Source organism: Cynocephalus volans, chromosome 6 (genome assembly GCF_027409185.1).
Source record: "Cynocephalus volans isolate mCynVol1 chromosome 6, mCynVol1.pri, whole genome shotgun sequence".
Lineage (NCBI taxonomy): Eukaryota > Metazoa > Chordata > Mammalia > Dermoptera > Cynocephalidae > Cynocephalus > Cynocephalus volans.
Window position 1 is genome coordinate 18,094,076 of NC_084465.1, and position 15,150 is coordinate 18,109,225.

Genomic DNA, 15,150 nt, shown 5'->3' on the forward strand with positions numbered 1-15,150 from the left:
ATAAAGAGGAGCAGTAAAGCCAAAACTTAGTTCTTAGAAAACTAATAAAATTGATAAACCTCTGGCAAGCTTGATTAAATAACCTGTATAACAGATTGTCAATAAGAGGAATGAATACGTTAATCCAGATCTCACAGACATTAAGATTTTATTAACACATTTTTGTTAATAATTTTGAAATGGAAAAGTTTCTAGAATGAAAAAACCTGAATAGTCAGTCCTATGAGGGTACTTCAAAAAGTACATGGAAAGATTTGTATTGTCTTTTAATTCTCTTTTGAAATTTTTCCCATGAAGAAAACTCCAGGCCCTGGTGGCTTCAACAGTGAATTCTGCCAACACTGAAGGAGGGAAAGGGCCACTGATATACAAACTGTTCTATAGATAGAACAGAGGAGAGAAAACTCCTCAACCCAGTTTACAAGACCAGCATCACCTTGATACCAAGGACAAGGGCAAGAAGGACAAGGACATGGCAGGAAAGGAAACATTAAGGGCCAGTTTCCCTCATGAACATAGATATAAATAATTTGAAATCAAAGTCTCAGAAATCATTTTCAACTACCCCTTCAATGACCAGAATTCGTACAGAAGTAGGAATATTACCTGCTTCCTCCTTAGTTTTTCTGTTACTTTTCTTTATCTTCCTCATTTTTACAGGGATTTGCTTTATTTTCCCCCAGTCTTCAGCCCCCACCCAGGCACTGCTTGGTGGTCCAAAAGCAACAAAGGTAAAAGTGGCAAGGGGAGCTTTGGAGATCCAGAGTAGAAGTTAAAGATAAGGGGACTGTGTGATCTGCTTTCCCCATTGAGCCCCAGTTATTAATAACTTTCACTCCCAAAAGTGTTCTGGTTTGGATGAGAAATTTTATGATCATCCACGTTAAAGGATTCTGTAATGCTTGGATTACACTGAACTTTCTCAGCACACACTGAAGAATAAAAGGGATGCAAATGAAGGCAGGAGGGGGGGAAAGTAGGAAGAATTAAGTGAAGGGAAGAGCTAATTTGTGGGTAGAAGGTGCAGAGATTGCGGTTAGGTTAGGGGCGGGTTCCAATTTACAGATCTTGAAGGAGGATTGTGCCTCATTAGGTCTGTAAAGTCAGGGATCGCTCTGTGAGGTCAGTCTAAAACAGCAGGAATTATTCAAGGAGAGTGATACAGGTAGTCTGGGTGTGAGTTTATGAGATATAGTCCAGAAATCACACTATAGAAGAAGTGCAGGTCAGTCTACATTCTCATCAAACTGGTTTAATCTATTAATTACTGGTTGACTGTCATTTGTAAAGAACTATTAGGCTATAATCTTTTTTTTTTTAATCCTTAAATTTCTTTAGAAGAGTGGTTCTCAAGGTGGGATTCTCAGATCCCTAGTGGATCCTTGAGACCCTTTTAGGGGATCTATGAGATCAAAACTATGTTCATAATAATATTAAGATGTTATTCGCTGTTTTAGTTGTGTCAACGTGTGTGCTGAGGTGCAAAAGCAGTGGATGGTATAGCTGCTGGTCCTTAATATGAATCAGGGCAGTGCCACCAGATTGTATGAGGAGTTACCATATTCTTCACTGCTGTGCAATCGCAGCTTTAAAAAAAAAAAAAAAAAAAAAGTCAGTTTTATATATATCCTTGATAGAGTAGTAAAAAGTATTAACTTTATTAAACACAGACCCTCGAGTGTTTAATAGTCTGTGTGACAAAAGAGGAAATGTGGGTAGAACACTTCTGCTGAATACAGAATTTGGAAGGAAAAGCACTTGCTCAGCTGTTTGAGTTGAGACTGAACTGAACCAACTGCTTCCGTGCTTTTTACTCAATAAGCAACTGACAGACAATCGTTATTCAGACTTGGATGTTTGGCAGATACTGTCTGGAAAATGTACCAAGTGAGCCTGTCGCTTCAGGAAAAATAACTGACAGTATTTGTTGCCAGTGGTAAAGTGGAGCTTTCAAGTGAAAATTGGAATTTTGGCAACTTCAGTCTGATACCATGAACTTGACACCTTCCTAGTACTTAAAAACTTTTGTGGATGAGCTCAGTGGAGATATTAATGAGTGGGATTTTTTGATACCGTAAAATGGATGATATCAATATCTAGAATATAACTCAGTGAACTTGTGTTTTCTAAATGACGAATGTCATAAGATCATGCCTGGGTTAAAGATCCATTCAAAGTGCAGGATAGAGCAGTAAGCTGTAATGTACAGGGGCATGAAGAGTTTATTGATACTGTTTTCAGATTCCACACTGCAACTAACCCTTTAGGAGCTAGCATCTGTTGAGTGTTGGTGTGGTATCAAGAAGAATATCTGAAGTATTACTAGAATGTTATTGGAAAGCGCTATTAAAACATGCCTTCCTTTTCTAATTATATATTCTGTGAGGCCAGATTTTCTTCCGAAAATAACACAAGGCGATTGATTGAATGCAAAGTATATGAGAATCTGGAGGTGTCTTCCATTAATGAAATTGGAACAAAATACAAAAGAGTGTCACTCATCTCACTAATTTTGGGGGGATGGGGTGTTGGAGAATATAGTTAATGAAAAATGTTAATATGTAATAGGTTTAATATTGTTTTTTAAGATGAATTTTTAAAGTAAGTACTTAAAGATTTTTTCGGTTTTAATTTCTAATATGGTAAGTGTCAATAGATATAATCCACCTGAACAAAAGCCCTTGAGAATCTTCAGAAATTTTTATGAGTCCAAAGAGACCAAAAAGTTTGCGAATACTGCTATAGAACATGGGTTTCAGCCTTGGTGGACAGCACGATCATCTGTGGAGTTTTTAAAAATGCCAGTGTCTGGGCCCCACCTCTAGAGAGTCTGTTGAATTTGTCTGGGGTGCAGCGTGGCCATTGGGATGTTTAAAAGCTCTCCAGGTGGTGCAGCCATGGTTGAGAGCCCAGCTCTAGATTAACAGGCCCTGGAACTTTCCCTGTGCCTAATTTTGGCCTGGAAACTGAAGCATTTCTTTTTCTATAATGGAAAAAAATGCATTGAATCATCCGACAAAGGTTTGCCAACCTCAGCTGTCTTCCAGGCAAGTACTTTGTGCTGGAGATGGAGTAGTGAACAAATGGAAAAGATCTCTGTCCCCAGGGAGCAGGAGGGACAGCTCCCGGTGTCCCGGCAGAGGAGGTGGATAAGCAAGAAGACAAATATGTCTTATTTTTCTGTGGGGTTGAGGGTGGACTTCATAACGTTCCAGAGCCAGGGTTACATGCCGTCCTGATACTTGGGTGTGCTTTGCCTTCAGACCAAGTTTCAGCCCCGGTGTGCTGCAGTCCTCGGAGCTGGTGCCCCCTGAACCCCAGCAGCCACAGGCATCGGCCGAAGCCCCGTTTGCTGCCCGAGGGATCTATTCAGAGGAGATGCCGTCGGTGGCCCGGCCACGGCCTGTTGGGGGCACCACAGGTACATGTGGCTATTTAGCTTGCATTTCTGCACTCTAGGACATTTGTTTTGGGGCTAAACTAGAAAAGACTATTTTAGGCTTCCCAGAGTATCACTGTCCAAGTGGTCAGCGGCCTCTTCCACTGGCCAGAGCCGTTTTTCTGGGGATCTTAGTAGAGACGGAGGACAGGGAGGTGGAAAGGTGGAGCTGCTGTGGTCCCCTGGGACCTGTGCCACCGATCTGTTCCTGAGTCTGCCCTTTCACGTTCCTCCAGGGAAAAATCCCTAAGTTCTTGCAGTAAACGGAAAGGTCTATTTCTGAGCACTTGGTATGGCAGTAAAACAAGTGTTTGTTTTAAAGAAGGTGCTTTTGCAGCAAAGTTGCTGGACAGTGACAGAAGGGAGATTTTAGTTTTGTTTGGTCACTTCTGAGAAGGTACAAGCACTGTGTTCTCCTGGAGCCTTACCTCCCTCAGTTTTTCCCTTTCTCCTTTGTTAATAGCATCTTCCCTTTTCCTATTCTTTTGTCTGTGTTTCATGTCCCTGTGCCTGAGTCTTGCTGTCCCCTCGTCTTGCTGTCCCCTCTCTGCCATCACAGACTTGGGCAGAGTTGGCCATGTGGAACTGTCTAGCTCCTTTCTGCTCCACTTTCAAGCCCTCATTAAGAGAATAGTCTTAGTCTCATTCCTGGGTAAGCAGTGCAGCTTTTACTTGATAATTCAACAGTGAATGATCACGTTTTCTAAAGTGGTCTTCTAATCATTATTACACTTTTACATTTTATTACATATTTACACAAGCACAGCTTTTTTTTACTTTCAGTACAGGTTGAGTATATCCAAATGCTTGGGACCAAAAGTCCTTCAAATTTCAGATTTTTTGGATTTTGGAATATTTATGTTATACTTACCAGTTGAGCATCCCTAACCCGAGAATCTGAAATTGCAAATGCTTCAATGAAAATTTTCTTTGAGTGTCACATTGGCACTTAAAAAGTTTCAGATTTGGGAACATTTTGGATTTTGAATTTTTGGATTAGGAATACTCAGCCTGCATTTAAAGGGTTTTCCTTTAATTACCTGTTGGAATTAAAATAAAAGTCTATACTAGAATATCTCCACATAAGAAATAAAGTTTCCAGTTTATGTTCTTGAATGAACATAGTTTAAAGTGTCCAAGGAAGATCACAGTTAAAATTTAGGAATTAAATTTTTTTTCATGTACAGGCATACCTTGGTGATATTGGGGGTTTGGTTCCGGACCAACACAATAAAGCGAGTCACACGAATTTTCTGGTTTCCCAGTGCATATAAAGTTATGTTTACACTATATTATAGTCAGTTAAATGTGCAATAGAATTATGTCTGAAAAAACAACATGTATACCTTAATTAGAAAATTCCCTATTGCTAAAAAATGCTAGCAATCATCTGAGTCTTCAGGGAGTCATGGTTTCTTTGCTGGTGGAGGGTCTTGCCTCAGTACTGATGGCTGCTGACTGTTCAGGATGGTGGTTGCTGAAGGCTGGGGTGACTGAGGCAATTTCTTGAAATAAGACAGCAGTGAAGTTTGCCGCATCAACTGACTCTTCCCTTCATGAAAGATTTCCTGTAGCATGAGATGCTATTTGATAGTGTTTTACCCATAGCAGAACTTCTTTCAAAATTGCAGTCAGTCCTCTCAAACCCTGCCACTGCTTTATCCACTAAGTTTATGTAAGATTCTAAATCCTTTGTTGTCATTTTGACAATGTTCACAGTATCTTCACCAGGAGTAGATTCCATCTCAAGAAACCACTTTCTTTGCTCATCCAGGAGAAGCAACTCCTTATCTGTTAAAGTTTCATCATGAGATTGCAGCAATTCAGTCACATCTTCAGGCTCCAATTCTAATGCTAGTTCTCTTGCTCTTTCCACCATACCTGTAGATACTTTCTCCAGTGAAGTCTTGAACCCCTCAAAGTCACCCATGAGGGATGGAATCAACTTCTTTCAAACTCACATTAATGTTGATATTTTGCTTTCCTCCCATAAATTACGAATGTTCTTAATGGCATCCAGAGTGGTGAATCCTTTCCAGGTTTTCAATTTACTTTGCCCATATCCATCAGAGAAATCACTGTCTGTGGCACCTTGTAGCCTTATGAAATGTATTTCTTAAATAATAAAAAAATAAGGAGTCAAAGTGACTCCCTGATCTATGGCTGCAGAATGGATGTTGTGTTAGCAGGCATAAAAGCAACGCTAATCTCCTTGTACATGTCCATCAGAGCTCATGGGTGACCAGGTGCATTGTCAATGAGCAGTGATGTTCTGAAAGGAATCTTTATTTCTGAGCAGTTAGTCTCAACAGGGGGGTTAAAATATTTTGTAAACCATGCTGTAAACAGATGTGTCGTCATCTGCGCTTTGTTGTTCTATTTATAGAGCACAGGCAGGGCAGAGTTAGCGTAATTCTTAAGAGCTCTAGCATTTTTAGAATGGAAAATGAGCACTGGCTTCCACTTAAAGTCACCAGCTGCATTGGCCCCTAACAAGAGAGTCAGCCTGTCCTTTGAAGCTCTCAGTCCAGGTGTTGACTTTTCCTCTCTAGCTATGAAAGTCCTAGATGGCATCTTCTTCCAGTAGAAGGCCGTAGTGTCTGCATTGAAAATCTGTTTAGTGCGTTCATCTCCATCAATGATCTTAGCTGGATCTTCTGGATCGCTCGCTGTGGCCTCTACATCAGCACTTGCTGCTTCACCTGCACTTTGATGTTATGGAGATGGATGCTCTCCTTAAACTTCATGAACCAACCTCTACTAGCCTTCAGACTTTTCTTCTGCAGTTTCCTCACCTCTCTCAGCCCTCATAGAATTGAAGAGAGTTAGGGCTTTGCTCTGGATTAGTCTTTGGCTTAAGGTAATGCTGTGTCTGGTTTGGTCTTCTATCCAGACCACTAAACTTTCTCCATCTCAGCAGTGAGGCTGTTTCACTTTCTTATCATTCCTGTGTTCACTGGAGTAGCACTTATAATTTCCTTCAAGAACTTTTTCCTTGCATTCTCACCTTGGCTAACGATTTGGCACAAGAGGCTGAGCTTTCAGGATGCCTTCCTCACTAAGCTCAATCATTTCCAGCTTGTGATTTAACGTGGGAAACGTGCAACTCTTCCTTTCACTTGATCACTTAGAGGCCATGCTAGGGCTATTAACTGGCCCAATTTCAATATTGTAGTGTCTCAAGGAATAGGAAGGCCCAAGGAGAGAAAGAGAGACGGGGAACGGCCAGTCGGTGAAGCAGTCAGAACACACACAACAGTTATCAGTTAACTTTGCCGTCTCATGTGGGTACCCTAAAACAATTACAGCGGTAACACCAGAGATCACTGATCATATAACAGATGAAATGATATGAAAAAAATCTGAAATGTGAAAATTACCAAAATATGACACAGAAACATGAAGTGAGCACATGCTGTTGGGAAAGTGGCACCAGTCACTTGCTTGATGCAGGGTTGCCACAAGCCTTCAGTTAGTTTGTTTTTTTGGCGGCCGGACACAAACCATTGATTTGTAAAAAATGCTGTATCTGTGAAGCGCAATAAAACAAGGCATGCCTGTATTCACTTTTGGTTTTTTTAGAAATAGTTATAAGCACCTGTATTTTACCAATCTGACTGCTCTTAGTTTTTGTTAGTTTTTGAGATGTACGTAAATAGTTGAGAAAAGGAGTGCTGTCTGAATTTTGGTAAAGCAAAAAAGAAGTAATGTTTTCTGAATGGAATGTCCTCAATAATTACAGTTAGATTAGCAATGAATTTATTGTCAGAAAACGAGTGGAGAGGAAAAGAAGAAAATATATTTGTCTTAGAGTCTTTGTGTTAATTGTTGAACCCGGAACAAATCCTCATTGACATTTTTGAGGGATTTGTCCTGAGATCTTTGTAAACCCCCCAATTTTCAAATATAGCTACAGATACCTTACAATTCATTTCCCTAACTGAGCCAACAGAAGCATCAGTGGAAGAGCTGAGAACCCTTTCAGACCCATAACGAGAGACACTGCTTGTAGATTGACAAGCTGATGCGGCTGAGCTGAGATTCTCATGTGGCACTTGCCTGGTCTGCCTCATCAATACGTGCGACTCAAAGTTGGACCCTAAAATTACAAGCTGCTGTTTCATTTCATAAAACTTTGATGAATGAATAGCTGAAACTGTGAAAGCTATGCTCATGAATGCCGTTCAGAGTTCCTAAAACATCTGTGTAGTTTAAGACCCTGAGTTCTTTGTTTCTAGTATAGCTCTGTATACCTGGGAAAATTCTTAAAGTTCATTATCATCTTACTGTGTTTTATTGCAAAGCTCAATGTCCCTTTTATTTTCCCCATGTATTTCTTCACCCTCCTTTCTGAAGACTTAAGCCTTAATGAGAGGAACCACTACATGTTAAATAATTTATTTTGCTATATTCTAACTTCTGATGTCATCAAGAAAGTAGCTTAGGCCAATTTCAGATTTTCAGTGATTGATGGATATTTTTCCAATATGGTCTTCTAGGATATTCTTATGTTTTACATAGTCTATTAATCAACAAAACAAATAATGTATCCTGATATCCAACAGGATATTTCAAATACTTTATAGGTGTTGTGCTTTGAGAGGAGTCTTGTTGCTCCTGTTAATTGTTGCATATTTGAACCTTGCTGCACAGTGTGCATACTAAACAAAATTTAGATGTATAATCATTATTTTTATTTATTTATTTCTGGCAGCTGGCTGGTCCAGGGATCTGGACTCCTGACCTTGGTGTTATCAGCACCATGCTCTAACCAACTGAGCTGACTGGCCAGCCCATGTATTAATTTTTAATTAAAAAATCTAGATGCACATAGAAATGACGTATCAGACTTTTAAAGAGGAATTTGTTTTCTAATAAGAGACAAAATTCTGTAAAAATTAGTAATGGAAAATGTTAAGATCTATTAGAAGAGTTGCCTTTTTGACTATAAAAAATTATCAAACATGTATATGCCTAAAAATTACCAAAAACAAAAAGAAAATAATACCTAGGAAAAATTCGACACCATATTATGACTGAGAGGTGCTTTTATTACAGAGCATAGCTCATATAAATAGATAAATGGGCAAAGATGGGAAAAAGAAATACTCGTATATATCTGTGTGTGTATGAGAGTGTGTGTGTATCATATAAAAGTAAATGTAGGGAAAAGGCCCAGTTTTGAAAAGGATTAAATAACTCAAAACCACAATAAGGCACTATTTAAGTCATTAAATTATTGTCATAATAATGTGGTGTGGTAAAATTAGCATCTGTTTTCTTCATCTGTACAACTGGGATATTAGTACTTAATCTCCTGTGGTTGTTTGCTGATTAAAGAAGATAACAGATGTGAAGTGCTCAAAATAGTGCCTGATGTATAAACTTTCAATAAATATTAGCTGCCACTATTATTATTATTACCATTATATTATTCCCTCCCACCCAAAGTAGAAGGAAATTGACATCAAACTCTTGCAAAGTATATAATTTTTCTTGAGGCAGATTTCAGGCGTTAAGTAATTTGAACCTGTAGGTAACTGAAATCTAAACTTCATGTTTGGTGTGATCACTATATAAATCGTTAAATTTTGGGAAAGCAGTTTGGCAATAGGTCTCCTGAGCCTTTGATTTGGTAATCTCCCCTCCCCCACAAATCCAAAGTATTAGGGAAGAACTACATGTGCCAAGATGTTTTTTGCAGCATTATTCATATGGCAAAAAATGTTTACCTCCCTAAATGCCATTCATAAGGGCATCAGTGAGTAAACTGTGCAGCTATTTAAAATGAAGAGGTCACCAAAAGCCAAAAAAGGGAATTTGAGATTTACCAGCTGCCTCTCGTGTGTTTGGTAATTGGTCTATTTTTTTCTCTTTTAATCCTTGAAATAACCCTCTGAGGTAGATTTTTTATCCCCACTGGAGAAGTGAGTATTGAGGCTCAGTAGGAGCCGTAGCTCAAGGTCACATGGCTTGTTGGTGGCTGAGCTGGAACACAAACCCAGGCTTGCTGGGCTGGAGCTTGAGTCATGGTTGTTAAATGAACACAGGAGGACACAAAATCATGTCTGAGTTATGATTTCAACTGCTGTTGTGGTTTAACACAAAAGTATGCTTTTCTCCCTGTGCAGCTGTTTGACCTTTCGGAAATGATGGGGAACTCTTGCTGCATTGATAGCTCTTTGCAAGATTTGCTCAAACTATGTGTGCTGCGCAAACAATACGCATAGTCCTGATAATTTTAATACTGTTAGGAATTTCTAGTAACTGACAAGTGCGCCAGTAGAGTACATTGCTCTCGCAGGAGCCTGGACAGTTTTTCCTGACCTTTAGGTATAATTAAATATCCAAATAAAACCATAGGAGTTCTTTCTTTTAAAATGCAGTTGATTAATTGAAGTTAATTCGACAGCTAAAGTAGGCGTACACTCAGACACGGAGAGGGCCACCTTTCATACCTGTGGAACTCTCGGAACCTTGGCAGTACCAGTCTGAGCATCACGGATGAATTTGATGTTCCTAGGAACATTTGGATAATAACTGTTTTATTTCACAATACTTAAAGATCTCTTTTTTCTCCCTTAATTTGCAGTGTAGGGATATTTCCAGATGCCATATGTTGAGGAGGGAGAAAAATTTGCTGTTTAACTCCTGGCTCTCGTAGCCACAGAGGCCGCAGATGTCTGAGTGCAGGTGGATTAGCTCTATAGAGGCCTCTGCCTTTGCCATCAGTACACCTCCTGATGAGGCTAGGGGAGTGGTTTTCATTGTGCTATAGCTAACTTACGGAAACAATGTGAGTATAATGAAAACGTTAATATTGTGAATGCAAATCAACCTATACTCTGTCTTTTAAGAAAGAAAGCATAGTGTATGTTCAGTTCCTTGTGAATCTCAAAGCCACAAGCAAGAAGGAGCCAGGTTTTGGCTTCTTTATGGTTGCAAAATATTTTCCTCCTTTCTTCTCAATAAGTAAGATCATCTTTGTAACCTCTACGGAAATGAATGGAAGTACCCTCTATTCTACCCTTCATCCCTGGGCCTTTGATGTTTAGCCAGGAAAATAAGAGCATGACTATCCGTCTCTGTATTAAAAGGAAATAAAACCCCATGAACCAAGAAGCTCACGGTCTGTTTTTCTTAGAAAAAGTCATTTCTGGACATAGAGTTGATGGCATGTTTGAACAACGCCCATTATCCCTCATCCTTAAAGGAGTGCAGTGGTCAGAACCGCAGGTGTCTCCCTTCGCAGTAGCACTTTCCTGTAAATGTTGACCAGGCCACTCCACCGTGTCCCTTCTAGGCTCCCAGATCCAGCACCTGACGCAGGTGGGAATTGCTAGCAGAATCGGAGCTCAGCCCGTGGAAATCCCACCGAGCAGAGGCAGCCAGTATGGGGGACCAGGCTGGCCTTCGTACGGGGAGGATGAAGCAGGGCGACGAGAGGCTGTGAGTATCTTGTCATGGGCCCTCATTTAGAATTTAGACATAATCATGCATAATTTAGCTGTTTGCCTTTGGGGATCCCTTTTTAAAACTTGTATTTAAAAAAAAAAAGTTTTAGTCTCCGTCATTCTTTCCCTCTTGCTTGTGTTTTTTGCTTGTAGATTTTAGATGGTAAATTCCCTCTTGCCCCAAGAGGAAGGGAATTGACGTCAAACTCTTAGAAAGTATATAATTTTTCTTGGGGCAGATTTCAGGTGTTAAGTAATTTGAACCTGTAGGTGACTAAATTGTGTACTGCATCTTTGGTGTGATCACTGTGTAAATATTTATGATCTTATATACCACGTGTGCTTCATTGTGGGAATATTAACATCATTTCCATTGTGACCACCATGAGTAGTAGATGATTTTGCAGTAAGCACACAGTTGGGGGCTTTTTAAGGCACAAGTTTTCTTTTTGAGGCTTCTAATCTCAATATGGGTATAGGTAATTTCCACAAGTACTTTCTTTTTTTTTTTTTTTTCAAGCATTTTATATTCTTGAGGGATAAATTCATGAAGTTTGAAAATACAAACCAAAATATTACTTTTTGTTTTATCCTTATCCACTATGCATTGCAATTCTGTGCCTTTCCAGCAGTCACACTAAATTCCTTTCATGACTGGATGCTTTTGCTCAGTGAAAGGAAATTAACTTTAGAATATGACTTTTCCCTAAAAGAGGCATTGTTATAATCTCAAGTATTTTCTTTAAGTTTGCTGATATTTTCTTTTGTCTGCCTTCATTGTGCCCAGCTTAGTGTCATGAGGTATTTTGGGTTTTCCTTTGAAATCCAATAATGTTCACTTTGGAGTGCCTCTTTGGAGCAATGAAATGTAGATATAATCTAGGGCTGGAATGACATGTTTACGTCACTAATAACTTGCTATTAGCGTTAAGTTTTTTAGTACACAGCTTTAGTACTCTTACATATAAATGCAAGGAGAGGGTTTTTTTACTGGAAAAAATATGAAAAAAATCACTGAAAGGTGTAATAATTCTTGTCAAACTAATGCCAAATGAATCTGTATTCTGCAAATATCAGTTAAACTGTTATCTACTTGAGTGCAGATAAGTTGGTAAAGAGGCAGCTCAACAGACACACAGATGGAGAGATGGATGACAGATAAAATGGAAATGATGTGACCTTGTTGGGGTTCCGGGGTCCCATTGTGTGTTCCCATGCACACTCCCCCATCCAGGGAAGAGGTGGTGGTCCTTGTCAGTCCCTTTACCAGCATTGCTTACCTCCTGCAGCTCCCAGATACCATCTGACCTTTCACCTCCATGGGGGACTCCACCCGCCTTCCTTTCTAGCTCCCCAGGTCCTTTCCTGTTCTCCCTGTGGACCGGGAGCCCAGACCAACTCCTGTCTTCACCCACTCCCTCCTATGCATGGTGGCACAGGGACATGGGCAGTAGGGTCCCTGTTGGAGAGCCAAGTTGTTAGGTGGGTGATGAGCCGAGAAAGTCTTAGGAACATTCCCAATGCCAGTTTGAATTTGATTTTCCTTCTTGTTCTTACGTGGGAAGTACAGTAATGTTTGCCATGTTTTTCAGACACACATGCTTGGACAGCAAGAGTATTCTTCACCACTCTATCAGGTGCCAAGGACTTCAGGCAGGGAGCCCTCAGCCCCTCCCAGGAACCTCCCCCACCGAGGACTGCAGGGCCCCGGGCTGGGTTACCCCACCAGCTCCACAGAAGACCTCCAGCCCAGCCACTCCTCAGCCTCTCTCATCAAAGCAATCCGCGAGGAGCTCCTGAGGCTCTCTCAGAAACAGAGCACCGTGCAGAACTTCCACAGCTGATCGGTCTGGCCTTGCAGAGTTGCCAAGTATCTGCTTCCCGTGGAAGCAAGACCGAAAGGAAATCAACTGAGTGGCTGTTTGTAAGACGAATGAGCAACTGCCGGGCAAGCGGCCCCAGTAAGGGAATGAGTTGCGATTTTAGAAGATGCCATAAGTCACATGACAGCTCATGATACTTTTACTGTGTTGGCAATTTTGTGACCTCTTCGGTTCAGTTGAATTTTATGTACTTTTGGCCAAAAGCCAGCAGCACTTCACAAAAACAACACACAAACCTAAGCTAACAAAAGTATTAAGTTAGTCTCCATTTTAAAGGCAAAAGATTAAAGTGTGTAGATGGTGTAGGGATGCAAGGAATCAAACGCTTCTGTGGGACTCAGACTGATGTGTGTGATTGAAGTTGCTGCTTTGTTTTCTGAGAAAAGAAATTTGAAGACATTTTGTTAGCAGATTGATCTCCCTCTTTTTCTCCGTAGGAACTTATTTTAATTGTAATATTAACAGCAGGAATACTAAGACTGTTTGGGAATTTAAAAAGCTACTAGTGAGAAACCAAATGATAGGTTCTAGAGCCTGATGATTCCAAATGAAGCCATCACCTGCATTTTTCCTTCTGGTGCTAGAGCTCTGAGGGCCCCCCCACCTTCATGTCTGTGAAATGCAACTTGCTTTTTCAGTGGAAGAATATGTTGAAGGTCTCATTTTGTTCTAGGAAAAAAAAAAAAAAAAGCAACACTCCCAAATCAAGGGAAAAGCTTAGTATTTATTTGGTTATTCAAAATACATATCGAAGTTTAGGTTTACTTTCTTGATTGTATTTGCTGTTAATTAATGGGGCACGTGCAACTCCTGGCAGCATTCCATTTCAACACATATCGTTAAGCCCGGTCCTCTAGAAGGCGGCTATCAGGAGGTCCTAACGGATCCTTGCACTTTGCCAATGATTTGCTCACAAATTATGTCTGGGTGAGAAATTTTATGTAAGCAAAAATTATTTATAAAAATTCCTAGGTCCACCAAACTGTGATGAGTACATCCCTGGTAATCACATTCCCTGTGCTCAAGACCTGGAGTAAAATTGAGTTCAGTTCAGCCTCTCTGCAGCGAATTAAGAAATGTAAAGAAGAGCTTTGAGCCCACAAGGGAAAGGAGAGATTGCTTCTCAGTTTTGATTTTATTGTGTTATCACTCTGTTGAGTGACTATTAAAAGTATCTTAGGCACTTTGGGCCTGAGAGAGGGGATCATCTCACTTAAGATTTATTCCTCAAGTAAACGTTTCCCCACTTCCCAAATTATAGTAAGGAATATAGTGACAAGGGCCATTGTGTTTCCTGGTGCCTGAGTGAAACTCAGGAGAAAAATAGGCTTAGATTAAGAGATTTCCATTATAACCTCTTTTTATTAGATCAATGAATACTTTCAAATAACAGATAAATGGGTAGAAATTGGGGCTTTAATCAAAACCTGTGTCAAGTTAAGAACTCTGAAATACATAAAACAGTTTTCCAAAGTATAATCATTGGGTTCCAGAATCACGTTTCAGCACTTCCTTAATTAAGCCTGTCGTATAGACTTAATCTTACAGTACAGGGAAGGTTGATTCTGGGAAGTGAAAATACAGCCATTTTTCATCTGTGCACCTTTGAAAGGGAAGGGCCGCAGGAGAATAGGTCTCTCAAGGGTGTTAAAAAAAAAAAAAAAAAGGACTGGCAGCTCCTTTCCAGGCAAACCTCAGAATCTCCAAAGAGCGTGAGAGAGAAGGCCACCTTCTCGGCTTGATTTCTTCCCTCTTGGTCTTGTTTACTATCAAACTCCCCCAGAGTGTAGGATTCTTTTTGCTGTCACTCAGAAATACCAGGTTTTTTGAATATAGTAATAAGAATTTCCGATTTGTGAACAGAATTCTATTATGGACCCCTTACAATGAATTTAAGTCGTGTGACAGCAGATGGAATAAACGGCCTCTCCTCTCATTCTGCTCAGTGTCTTAAGTGTTTGTGAGTAGAGTGTACTAAAAATGGTTACCTCCTTACGTTGCAGAAACGGGTCTCTGTTTCAAAGAGGGTTGACAGCAACAGCAATTTTGATGCCTTTCAAACTACCCTTAAGGGATTTCTACCTGTATTTTTTTTCTTAGAACTGATACACCTGTAAACACATGCCAAGACCAAAGATGACATATAAGAAGCAACCGGTGGTGTGTGGTGTGGTGTGAGCAAGCCCCATGGGGCCGCAGCATGCTGTTGTTGGTTGTAAAGCACACTAAGTTTGCATTTGTTTCCTTTAAGTACTTGCTGCAATGGTTTCATCAGTCACCAGACTCAGAATGAACCAGCTGTTGTGGGTAGCACCATGCCCAGCGGATCTTCAGGCACTCGATTCACGTGCTCTACTTAAAAGGAAGGTCCTCA

General features: G+C 40.2%; 1 protein-coding gene across 2 annotated transcripts in view; it reads left to right on the top strand.

Moving 5' to 3' along the window:
• Positions 1–12,737, top strand: part of KIAA1549 (KIAA1549 ortholog) — a 126,254-nt gene extending 113,517 nt beyond the window's left edge. The window contains exons 18-20 of one of the 2 annotated variants that reach the window (XM_063101193.1): positions 3,264–3,421; positions 10,743–10,888; positions 12,486–12,737. In XM_063101193.1, coding sequence (XP_062957263.1) covers positions 3,264–3,421; positions 10,743–10,888; positions 12,486–12,737 — 556 coding nt within the window. The remainder of the gene's footprint in view (positions 1–3,263; positions 3,422–10,742; positions 10,889–12,485) is intronic. The other variant, XM_063101194.1, reaches the window with a different exon arrangement.
• Positions 12,738–15,150: the final 2,413 nt, after the last annotated feature.